Below are 13,438 nucleotides of genomic sequence, written 5' to 3' on the forward strand. Positions count from 1 at the left end.
GCTGTGCTATGCACTTACAAACAGTTGTTTGTACAGTTGATCTTGGGACTTCTATCTGCTTTTTAATGGCACCAAGTGACTTTCCTGACCTGCTCAAATCAATAATGGGCTCTTTCAGATCAATGCTGAGCTCCTTAGACTTTTCCCATTGTAGTGTTTGTGGCTGAGTCTAGTGGGTGTATCAGACAAGCCCTTTTAAAATGGGCCCAGAAAAGTCACCAGCTGTTATTATTCATTATCACTCAGGAGAAGAGGCCATGCTACAAAGCATGTTGATTCACACAACTTTCTATAATCACCAAAATTTATCATTCAAGTTGTTATATATTGTTCATTAATTCATTAAATTCATTATTGAACCAAACTTTTTGAATGTTTTTTGTGACAAAGTAGTATGTGTTCCACTCATTCCATCACAGGAAAATGAGAGTTGTAGAAATCATTGGAGCTCAAGACTGCCACGGTGGGCACCATAGTAGCTCAGCTGGTAGAGCATGCAACCCATGTACAGAGGCTTTGTCCTCGCTGCAGCAGTCCAGGGTTCGAGTCTGACCTGGGGCCATTTGCTGCATGTTGTCCTCCCTCTCTCTCATCCCACTTCCTGTCATCTCTCATGTTGTCCTGTCAATAAAGCCATGAAAAGGCCAAAACAATACTTTAAAAAAGACTGCAATGATACACATGTTCTTTAAGGGTTACTGTTTACTGTATTTGTAAAGTTTGATAGGCTGACATCAATACAATGTCTTCTTTTATAACTGAGTGTAAATGGTGGCTCTCAAATGCATCCTCAGGGTGTCAGGGGAGTGTTCACACATGTAGTTAGAGCTGTCCACTGATCAACTCACTCAGGACACATATTGGTTGCAAATCTGAACAACTCACGGTCAAAATCTAGCTTTGCACTATTGTTTTTTGTGCACAGTGTTTAATCAAATGACCACAATCTCACTCACACACAACCAATGTGGGGCAGGTAGTACGCAGCGGATGAGGACTGATAATGACTGATGAATTATTCACCAACAAGACCATGCCGCTGTTTAACGTTTAAGATAGTTTATTGAATTGGAAGACGATTTGGAAAGGATAGGGAGGGGTTAGGGGTGTTGGGTGAGGGAAAGGGGTCGAGGTAGGTGGATGAAGGAAGAAAGGGGGGGGGGTGGGAGTTTGAATCTGCCGATTGGCCAGACCGTCCCAGACCGTCTTGGAACCAGGGATGTCGAGACTCAGGATAGGGGTATGTCTCGATGGGCGCACGTCTTAGTCAGCGTGGCTTCATCATCCCCCCGTGGTTCCTGTGCTGGAATGGCCTGAGTGTCTGGTCTGGAGGATCTTCTTGCCGTGGAGTGGTGATGTCGAAGGCTGGGCTGCCAGCGATCCTGTGAGAGAGGATAGTGAAAAGGAGAGGGTCTGGGGGGGAGGGTTATCAGAACTTGAGACGAACGAGAGAACACTGGTTAGGCGTGCTTATATGGGATGCAGGTGATTGAATCAGGTTGACGTAGGTGGTTGAGTTAATGAGACACAGGTGGTTAAGGTTGATGAGACTCAGGTAATTGGTTGAGACGCAGGTGGTTGGATTGGCTGGGCCTGGGTTGCAGATCAGCGAGAAGGGGTGGCGTGGTCCAGTTCCTGAACCTCAGTTATAAAAACTCCATTTCACTAACAAGACCACGCCCCTGTTTAACGTTTAAGATAGTTTATTGAATTGGAAGACGATTTGGAAAGGATAGGGAGGGGTTAGGGGTCGTTGGGTGAGGGAAAGGGGTCGAGGTAGGTGGATGAAGGAAGAAAGGAGGGGGGGGGGAGTTTGAGTAGGTTTGCCGATTGGCCAAACCGTCTTGGAACCAGGGATGTCGAGACTCAGGATGGGGGTACGTCTCGCGCACGTCTTAGTCAGCGTGGCTTCATCATCCCCCAAAAGGATTACTGAGTTATGCGAAAGTGGACTCGATGGATCTCGCTGATGTGGCTGTGGATGTAGGAGCTGTAGTGTTGCGTGTCGAGAGGGGTCTTGAGTGGAGGTGGTGGAAGTGAATTCCGAGCAACGCAGGAAGCCGAAGAATGCCAGGAGAAAAATGGATTTGAGGGTCAAGTCGATGAACGGGGATGAGTATCCTGAGCGGAGGGTTAGGATGCAGCGGGTGAGGACGTCTGCGGTCAGTGGTAGGCGTTTCGGTGCAAGCTGGGGTTCCGCCTTTCTAAGGCCTTTGATTAGCATGGAGACTTGGGGATGAGAAATGGAGGGGGCCGGGGCTCCAGAGAGCAGTTTGAAGAAGAAATTGACGCCACAGAGATAGGCTTGGATGGTAGATGTTCTGATTTTGAGGACTGTGTGGGCGTAGGTGATGAAGCTAGTGATTGTAACGATGTCGATGGAGGGGAAGGGGAGGTCGTGAAGGGTATGAAAAGACTTGAAACAGCACCATCCGGTGTAGTATGAAGAAAGGGTTTTGGGTGACAGGCTGTCCAGGATAGCTTGCTGGGAAGAGTCGACGAGGTGGAGGAGACGGGGGTTTATGTGTGGATGGTGGCTGAAAACGGTGGGACTGGCGTAGGGTAAGGGTCCGAGTCTGCTGCCAAGGACTTGAATTTCTGAAATGAGAACCGGGAGAGTGAATCAGCAATGTGGTTCAGGTGGCCGGGAATGTGGGCTGCGCGGATTATGAATTGGTGCTGGGCTGAGATCAGGGTGAGGCGACGGATGAATTGCATGATGTCCAGTGATTGTGAGCGGCCTTGGTTGATGATGTTGACGGCTGTGAGGTTGTCGGAGTGGATGAGGATGACTCTTCTTGACCATTCGTGCCCCCAAAGAAGAGCAGCGATGATGACCGGGTATATTTCGTACAGGGCAGAGGAAGGGGAGAGTGAGAACAGTTCCGGGGGCCACGTAGAGGCTAACCATCTGCTGGCGTAGTAGCCTCCGAAACCTGTGGAGGGTGCGGCGTCTGTGTAGAGCTGAATGTCTTCTGGTTGGGTGATCCGGTCATCATAGAAAAAAAAAATGCCGTTCCAAGCCGACAGGAAATCGTGCCACATTCTCAGTTCCATTTTACATGAAGCATCCAGGTCGATGTGGTCGTGGAGGGACGGAATGGCGGAAGACAGGGACAGTAGGTGGCAGATGAATGATCTGCCCTGAGGGATGATTCGGATGGCATTGTTGAGGTGTCCGAGCAGGGAGAGAAGCTGGCGCTTGGTGCAGCGGTGGACGAGGAGATAGTTAGAAATTAACAGGGATGTGCGCAGTAACTTGTTGGTTGGCAGGGAGGCTTGGAAGGTGACTGAATTGAGTGTGATGCCGAGGAATTAAAGTGACGTGCTGGGTCCTGTCGTCTTTTCATCAGAAAAGGGTACGCCAAGTTGGCAGAATGTAGATCTGAGGGTTGAGAGGCCTAGAGCTGGTGGAGAGGATGGTGGGGTGACTATGAGGAAGTCATCCAGGAGGTGGACGACGTGAGGCAGGTTGTTATTATTGAGGAGAATCCAGCAGAGGGCTTCAGAGAGGGAGTCGAATATTTTTGGGCTGCTTCTGCATCCGAAGGTGAGACGGACTGCGAAGTAAAAGCGGCCTCTCCACGATACGCCGAAGAATTTCCAGAAGTCCGGACGGATGGGCAAGACCTTGAATGCACTGGTAATGTCTGCCTTAGCCAGCCAGGCGCCCCAGCCGGTGAGGTGGATGAGGTTTAATGGCGTGGGTAATGGTGGTGTATTGCATGGAGAAATCCAGGCTTGGGATAAGGCTATTGATGCTTGGTGTCGTGGTGCCGTGGGGGGAAGTGAGGTCGATGATAAGCCCCTTTTTCCCAGAGTATTTACGGGTGGCGATGCCGATGGGGCTGATGCGGTAGACAGGGAAGGGAGGGCTGGAAAAGGGGCCGATCATGAAGCCGTCAGTGACCTCCTTGCGGAGCAATGTGTCCACCGTGTCGGGGGGTCGGAGATGGATGTTGTAGAACGGGGAGGCGTAGCCGGGAGTCTCAGGCTGGTGGCTGTGCGGCCGTGGGTTGAGTGCTGGCCGGTCGGATCCGCAGTGTCTGGAAGCCCGGCTATTAGCTGGGTCACGGCGTGGAGGGCTACGACCCCTGCGTGGGTGGGGTGATGTTGATGATGCTTGGCTGGAGCTGCTGGATGCGGAATAATGGACGATGCGCTGGCGCTGCGGTGGGAAGTGGATGTTGGAGCGCAGGCAGGATGGCTGCTGGGCTGGCAGCTCCGGGGTGGAAGCGATCGCAGACTGGGGAGACTCGGATACGACGGAGCGCTCGGTGAAGAGGTCGTCGTCCGAAGGGTCGAGGAGCAGCTCCGAGTCCATAACGAAGGCGATGAGGTAAGATAAGATAAGTAGGGGTTTTGGGGGTTTTTTCTCTTGCTAGTCCAGTTAGACGAATGTCAGAACTTGAGACGAACGAGAGAACACTGGTTAGGCATGCTTATATGGGATGCAGGTGATTGAATCAGGTTGACGTAGGTGGTTGAGTTAATGAGACGCAGGTGGTTGGATTTGCTGGGCCTGGGTTGCAGATCAGCGAGAAGGGGCGGCGTGGTCCAGTTCCTGAACCTCAGTTATAATAACTCCATTAATATGTGATCATTTTTGTTCATTTTAAGTTTCAGCCACTATGAAGACTGTGGAGAAATATTTTCTTGTGTGGGTTCCTGTTTTGTGTGTACACGTGCATGCACACAAGGACACAATGTACTGAAGTGAATGCGGGTATTCAACTCAGGACAACTTGTAAGTCAATGAAAGGGAAGGTTACATAAATCCACAAGCTGCAGGCATTGTGGAGTAGTCTTGTGAAGTGGATGACTGAGGCAGAGGAAAGGAGTAAGATGTGGGAGGAAGAAAACATTATGAATCACGCTGCACGGTGAGAGAAAAGGTTAGTCTGTTTGATGGTATGGGAACGATGGAGACGGAACAGAGAGCAGACAGACAGACAGGCAGCAGCACAGACAGACATTTTGATGATGCACTGCTTTGTTTAGCATTGCCAGCCAAAAGGGGTGCACCGATAGCAATTAGCAAAGCAGCAAAATGAAAAAACTTCTTATCCTTGGATTCCAAGTCTCCCTGGACAGGAAATGAGGAGAGAAGTGGGTGGGAGAATGACAGAAAAAAGAAGAGTCTTATATTTGTCGCTGCTCCAAGGCTGCAGGAGAAGATTAGTGGATTAGAGTTTTTAAGACGATGATAATATGGCAAGATCTTTTGATATGGCTGTAAACGTCTCAATGACACACCTCATGTCTTTCATTAGTTGAACGGAGATTTTTTTTCTGACCTGAAACTGTCATTCTCGATCATTGTTTGTCAAATCCCATGCTCCTCCTGGCCCCCTCGCAGTCAGAAGTCAGTGGTGGACAAGAGCGTCAGCATCTGGCTTGTCTACATTCATTACTTTGTGTAACTTTGCTCCTTTCCGTGCAGGCAGCCGCTTGATCAACTTTCCCAATTAGAGTTCACCTCAGCGTGACAAATCCAGGCACCGCATCATGCTAAGGCAACTCTAATTAGGAAGCCATTGTTTGGAAGGTGCTCGGAGCACATCGAGCAATCTAGAGTTCATCAAATGTAAAGTTTCACTATCTTGTCTCATAATATATGGCTCACACAGAGTATAGTGAGATAATGACCTGTGCTGTTTATATTCTATAAAATGAGAGGAGGCTTGCATTGTGTGGAATGCTTCTATAATTAGACAGATCATGGCTCAGATTAAGGTTGAAATAATTAATTAACCAGCAGCACCTGTTTATATTAACTCCTAATAAAGAACATATGAACATAGACAATTTTAAATAGCTCACATTCCAATAAATTAGGAGTCAATGAAGAGGACTCTCCTTCACATGGACATTGGATCAGAAATCTGTCTTTCATCAGTGGATGTGACACTGATGAACTTGGAGCTGCAGAGCTCCTCTGTGTGTCTTAATTAACACTGGCCTCTGAATCTGTTTTTGATGCTTTAAAGAAATCCATGTTATTTAACAAAAACTTGAGTCTCAGAGGAAATAATTAAAAAGTCATCTTGGAGAGAGATAGCAGAAAGCCTCAGAGTGTGCCCATGACCCTGCCTTTACAGGAGGGGATGGTGAGCTGTCAACAGCCACTGCAAAAGAAGCACGGACACATGGTGTTTGAAAAATGTCTCAACAAAAGCTGGATGGGACTGAAATCCGGTGATACAGTGGTCATTTTCATTCTCTGTGGATGGAGGCGTAGTGTAGTCATGTCAGATAGTTGTATTCTTACAAGCACTGAAATGTTTTCTGCAGTCTGAATATGGGTAATACTATGCATAGAAAATTCAGCCTTTATCATCACTGAGCCACCAGGGACCTTCCCTGTGATAAACAAACACTTAAGTTGTCTCCACTTCACACTCTATGCTAATTCTATTCACAAGTCTGAAGTGCCGACACTGTGGAAAATTACAAAACTTAACCATATTCAAAAATGTCAGCATCCAAATTAAAACTGCAATGAAATGCAATGCAAATTAGAAATGGAGGAGCTGCTCACAGATATGCGGTGTGGACATTCGGGATGACAGCTCCACACACGTGGAAAGACAAAATGAAGGATTTATTTTATGGAAAGTGAACGAGAAGATCTGAAAATTAAAACCTGCAGGAGAGTTGCAAAGATTTACTTTCAGTGTCATCCTTAAATGCAGCATTTAGAAAATATATCAGTTTCTTGTATGCTAACTGCCAAAACAGCACAGCACAGACTTCACTCTCTGACATGTCTTCTAATATTTTCAAAGTGACAGGCAACCAAATTAAACCCACCGTTACCTTGAATAAAATTACAGATTTCTCTGGCTTGCTGTAAACATTTGGAGTAATGTAAGTAGACAACTCAAAAACATATAGAAGGTCCAGTCATTTTTAGACATTTTAATGCAGAAATTTGACAGATTATATTTGCAAAATAAGGCCTTAACTTCAAACATTTTCTTCTATCTTCATAGAAAAATAAAATCAACTTGCAATCAGAGATATTTTTTATTACTTGGAGCAGCAGACACAAGTTTTAAATACATCATCTCCTTTTAAACTGATGCGGCAGATATGTTAGCAAACAGTTGCGCACCCAAGAAATCACAACATTAACTTAATTTAGAGTGGTGTTTCTGTCCACACGATGAATGTAATCCAGTATTCACTTTTCATTTCATCCTTTTGAAGTGTACGGTGGTTCTGAAGCTTTTTCAGTTAAAACAGCTGCCTCCTGCAGCCAAAAACAACACCGATGAGAGAGCTGAGACTGAACCAAAATAAAAAAGTTGTGGCCCTTAAAACCAAAACACTGAGCTGAAAGCTTGGTAAATCAAAGATTCCAGAGATAATTCACTTGTAGGTTCCCTAATATGAGCGTCACCTTTTCCGTACAAGTCATCGTGTGGTTCATTGGTAATATGAAATACTGATCATGTAAAATATTCTGTTCAGTGTATCATTGTGATGTGCATCCTGGCATCTAAGTCATGAACCTTCTTGGTATCTCACTTAATCTGAAACCATTTGTTATGAACAGGACACTCATCAAGCTGAAAGCTCCTCAGTGTAGGTGGAGTGTAGGAGTGAGCCTCGCACAAACAAATAATAGAGGGTTAGAGAAGAATATCACAATTATTGCGTTAGGCTCAATGTCTTTCAATCAAATGTCCCTACAACCAACTAACCCTAACCCTAACCCTCTTACTTCAAATAATCAGAAACCACCAGTGGTGTAAAGAGGACAGATTCAGGCTTACTTTATCTAAGAGGTAATGCATAAAAGCAAGACAACATTAACATGATTCTGATCGAGTGGATTTCTTTATTCTCCAGAGAGACTAACTGAAGTGTGTTTCCAAAAGAACCCACAGCTTTTCAAATGTATAACTTTATTACATTCACAACAGTGATGCGGGAACAGGATTTCCTTGAGCCTACTCTGCAGACACTCAAGGGTTAACAGAGTACTGCAGAAGGGAACTGATAGATGATTCCTCTTTTGACAGTTTGAAGTCATGGTGGGAACACGGGTTAGCGATATTGTTCTCTGTCTCTAAAGTGACAGCTTAAGTAGGTACACCTCTGTGGCTGCTCGGTAATGCAAATATGTTATTGTCTTATCATATGGTAGCAACTCACTGAGCAAAGCTTGGAGACAGGGTCAAGAGGTTCAGCTGCTGTTCAGACCAACATCAGAATGGGGAGGACACGTGATGTATGTTAATTGTAACATTCAGGAGTGGGGCTTAAAGTATTTTTGCTGACCACATAATTTATGGCCAATGCTACCTGACAACATAACATGACAGCAGTTGACTTCAGTGGTTTCCACTGTCAGAGATTTTAATCCACCAATTAAGTTGTCCTAGTGCTTGTTGAATGGTTGAACAGTATTACAGTAATTGCTATGGTTACGGTGGCGCATGAAGATGCAGCAGCCGGTAGCTCTTTCAAATTGTGCTAAATTTTTTTTTTACCATCAGCTTTATTCAAAATACATACTGCCATCATCATTGGAGAAGAAAGTGGGGGTTGTAGATTAACAGCAGCATACTTTCAGACCATCACAGCCCACACCGTCTTTCGACCATCCAACCTGACCGCTTGGACCGCCCCATGGAGGAAAAGAGTCGGAATAAGAGCCATGCTAATCCTGCTTGGTTTAAGGCTGCTTCTGGCTAATTTCTGGTCACGGGAAAAGGAAATGGACAAAATGTGACTTGCAAACCTGCAAAACAACGTGAAATCAGAGACTGTTGTGGCCACAGAGACCTGTCCACCACAACATCTCGGATCAAGCTGTTGCACTCGACCGTGTTCTGAGCCAACAGTGTAGGACTACACGAGGAGAGGTGGACTCTGTGTTTATAACATGGATGCTTGGTGCCCACATACAGTCAAAGTTGATGGACAGTGTTTCCCAGATGTTTGATATGAAGATGCCAACCACATTATCATCACCATCTTGTTGCTGCTGCTTACATTCACCCTGAGGCAGAATCAAAAGATGTACATGTTTATGTTTATTTGTATATTCATAACTGTATATATGTTCTGTGATTTCTCTAGCATGAAGGAGTTTACAAACTTTCATTTCGTTATGCAACCCTGTGTTGTATGGTGATGAATAAATGACATTGTATCTTGTACCTTATACAATATTGCCCCGTTTTAAACACTTTTGCCCTCCAACATGGTCAGCAAACACATCACACAAACCATTAACTTTGAGTACGCCAGCATTTTTGAGCGTTTCTTCAATGTGCAGCTGATAAATGTGCAGTACCTGCGTGAGGCTATCATGTCAGCATGGACCACAATCTATTTTCAAAGCTATTTTTGCTGAACCTTGTTGAATCCATGTCACACAGAGTTCAGGTTGTTCAGGTGCAAGGAGAGATCCTACCTTGCATTGCATGGGTGTTTCTTATAATGTGACCACTGAGTTCAAGCAAGCACACAAAAGAAACCAGGCTGATGAAGCTGGTGTCAGTAAACTGGCCAGTCATCAGTGTTGAGTGTGTGGGTGCAGGTAAAGAGGGGGGCTGTTCTGGAACACATTGTTGAGCTTTCTTTGTGGTGGGCACAACTCAACGAAACACTGAGAGGGTGCCCACCTGATGACCCTGTAGACTGGGTGCACTCTTACACTCAAGTTTTAAGGGTCATGATTCAGTGTGGAAAGTTGCTGGTTACTGGCTATCTGTAATACCAGTGGAACTAGATAAATATTGACGGTGGCTTAACTTAAATGACAATAAGACTGATAGCCAATATTTCACAAGATCAGACAAAGAATCCTTATTGTTTTCTTCAAATAGTTCCAGTGTTTTTCCACAAACTGAGTTTTCTTTCTTGCAGAACTCAAATTCAGAAAACCCAAACTGTGTGGGCATCGAGGGCGTACTAGAGGCTTACTTCCAGAGTCTGCGAACTGTTCAGCTGTATGGCCCAACCAACTTTGCTCCTGTCATCAACCAGGTGGCTCGGTGAGAGATGCATAGAAACACACACACACACACACACACACACACACACCCCTTGATACACATTCTTATGTAATGTATTGTATGCATGTCATGAATACAAACAGAAAATGTTATGAGGCAACTTGATGGCAGAAAGCAAAAGATGTGACATGCATATCATAAAAACTGTCTGTCAATCATCCCTGTAGGGAAATCACAGTTAATGTTCCATGTTTTTTCCATATATTTTCAGATTTTAATGATGCCCTGTGGAGATTTTTTGTAAACAAAAAAAAGTCTAACAAATGTGCCTGGTGCATTTGCTTCCTCAAAAAACACTTGGAAAGCACACATGTGGACAGGAAGAGGAAGAAGAAGACTGGTAGCAAGTAAACATGGATGTAAACAATGCAGGATTTAACACAGTTAAAAACTTTGCAGATGTTTTATGAGGATGGAAAAGCACCCAGGGTTTGTTAAAGCTCAATCATACACAATTTTTTTGTTTCTCTACAAGACAACAAACAAGTGCCAAACAAGGTGGGAACACATCACCAGTACCTTCACAGTGTTCTTCACAGTCAGGATTCAGTTCATTGAGTTTTGATTTGTGTTGAGGCTGTGACACGTACAGTAGGATTTGAACTCCTGTTAACACATGCACATCTCTGCAGCAGATGGCCGCGTCCTGACCCGCGGCAGGAACCAGTATCACAAACACTGTTTCTTCCAGCATGAAGCTGTATTTTAATAAGAGTGTGTTTTAATGTATAATAATGTATTTTAAAGTATAGCAACCCCTTTACATCATCTGCACAGAGCTCCTGTGGTGATACTGCTGGAGGCTTCAACTCCATCATGAATGACTGACACTGTCGTAATTCAATCTCAGCTTTGTGCTGCTTTAAAATCTGCCTAATTGTCTCCCATCACGTCACTTTCCCCAAATAATTCATTGTGATGATGACCCAACCAAAAAAATAATAATAAAAATATAATAAATATAATGAAATAAATAGTTTTCAGTTTCAGCAACTAAAACTACTCTGGTAAAGTTTGTGAGAGATTTTGATCATGTGTTGTTAAGGCTAGTCTCTGCAGAAATCACTGTCACGGATGAAGGACAGCAACACTTGGTGTTGGTAAGAGACAGGACATAAGTCCTGGTGTCAAAATCTTCACACACTCATCCATCCATGTGCCTCTTCATATTGATGTGACTAGCTGAAGAAAAATGCTTATGAACCTGTTTCACTTCAGTTGAAGAATGTGAGTCATAAGCCCTTTAACAGAGAGACTCCGCTGCATAGAAGACTCTTATTTACACCAGCTCGTTTTTTAAAACAGAAACAACACTGGCATAATGCCGCCCCAATCTGTGATCTAACACAGCAGGATTGACGTCTAGTGTGACGTGTAACACATGCGTCAGGCAGCACAGTCTTAACAATCACTTGGCAACAACAATCATTTAACATCCGTCTTACACGCCGATTGATATCAGCCTCTGCCTGGAGGGTAAGGAGTTCATCATCTCTTCAATATTCAGATATTTTCAGTTGCTGTTCTTCTTTGAGGTAGCTGCTAACTGTGCCGGCTGCTTTTTAAATCACAGCCAGGTCAATAAAATTAGTCTTCACATATTTTCACTCATTTTACAAATGTGCCCCCTTCTTTAAAACTCCCCCCCGGTCTTGCCCTCTATTCAAAACTTGTCCCTGCCTCCTTAACAATTACTTTCTTATTGCATTTCAGTGGATTCTTTTGTCATTGTATCTTTCATTTAATAGCCTATGTAGTTGTCCCATGAATTATTTGAACCTAACTCTGATTATTATTTTCTGGACAACCATGCACCCACAATGTTTGTGCTTCAAATAACACAAATTGGTATATCTAAGTGAATAAGCCTTGTCTTCCTGCTCAACCCTGCAGCATCATCCTACAAGTTCTTTTTAAAAACAAATTACATTCCACCAATAAAACTTTTCTGGAGTACAGCTGGTGTAACATTTTTAATGGACTTTGGCTGGTTATTACCTGCTATTGTATTTTTAGCCCCCATATGAAGCAATGATATCCTGTCCCAGTTAAGTGTGATGGTGGTTGCATAATCAAATTGAGTGTAGCAGAGCTGTGTTGTTCTGCTGTGGGCTCAAGAGCTTCAGAACTAACATCCATGCAGAGAGAGAACAGCTCCTCTTCCCTCGCTCCCTATCCTCGCACTTTTTCTTTTTCTCATGTCTCCAGATACTTTTTGCTTTGTGATCCCTTTTTTCCTTTTTTTTTTTAATTTCCTCCCTCCATTCCTTTACCATTTACTCTGACTTGCTGTCTCCCTACACCTCTTCCTCTCCCACATCCTCGCTGTCTTTCCTCATTTCTTGTTGTCTCCTATCTACTCTCCCTGTTTCTCCTCCTCTGGTTCATTCTCTCCTTTCCTTTCTTCTTAATTTAACTCTTGATCTTTCTCTTCTTCCTCCTCTTGGTCCAGAACTTCCTGTTACTGCTCCTCATCCTCTCCCTCCTCTTCATCCACCTCTTCTTTGTTGTTGCCATCCATGTGGGAGGTTCAGAGTAGTGATGAAAACAAGGATAGAGGAGGAGGAACATACATGGTGCAGTTCATGTATACATAAATATGAAGGACACGTGCAACTGCTCTCACCTCTTCGAGTAACTTATTGGAACGATCATATTATCACAGGCAGTGAAAAATATGCTGCTTCTCTCCAACAGTTAGTGTGTATTACTGCTTATTTTGTCCAACTGTTGTCAGTGCCTCTACTGGAGGTCGAACGATTAATCTGCGGCAATAATCCTTTTACAAACTATTGTTGTTGGCTGAACTTGGCTCCAATAGTTGCCGATGGCTGTGCAGTCTCCAACGACCATGCGTTGGAGAACGTCACCATTTTGCATGGAGGATATGCTAACAGGCTGGGCACCCTGTGTGCTATGTGGCAGCTGTGTTACCGATCTGCTGCTGCTCACTTGCGTGTTTGTGTTCCCGCCTCCCTTATCTGTTTACATGGAGTTTGACTTTGATAATTATCGATAAAAATGATGACGTGAATTTCCTTTACCTTGCTGAAAGAGCAAGAAAGCTGGAGGGGGGACGAGAGGGAGTGAGGGAGAAAAAGTGAAAGAAAGAAAGCGCACACGAAAAAAAATGCCCCTCACCTGCTGTGTGTGTTCTCTTCATGTCTGTGACATATTCTACACACACAGACATGTTGTATGTCTTTGTGGGCAGGAAGGAAAGCTGGACTATTATCTGTGATGTTTGGTGGAAATACTAGTTATGCCATTATTAATCAAAACAAATAACCAGCCTACACACACACACACAATGTGTGTCATCTACATTGTTTTGCAGGCCTGTAGGTTCAGGTGGCTGTTGAGTTGTGCTGTAAGGTTTCTAAAGTTTGTGAATCCAAAGTCTG

General features: G+C 44.3%; 1 protein-coding gene across 2 annotated transcripts in view; it reads left to right on the forward strand.

Moving 5' to 3' along the window:
* LOC311255056 (copine-9-like) overlaps positions 1-13,438 on the forward strand; it is a 345,151-nt gene that overhangs the window by 280,576 nt on the left and 51,137 nt on the right. For both annotated transcript variants that reach the window (XM_084349210.1, XM_084349211.1), the window contains one exon: positions 9,886-10,013. In XM_084349210.1, coding sequence (XP_084205336.1) covers positions 9,886-10,013 — 128 coding nt within the window. The remainder of the gene's footprint in view (positions 1-9,885; positions 10,014-13,438) is intronic.

The sequence above is a fragment of the Pagrus pagrus genome (assembly GCF_965226575.1).
Source record: "Pagrus pagrus genome assembly, chromosome: 3".
In the NCBI taxonomy this organism is placed as follows: Eukaryota; Metazoa; Chordata; class Actinopteri; order Spariformes; family Sparidae; genus Pagrus; species Pagrus pagrus.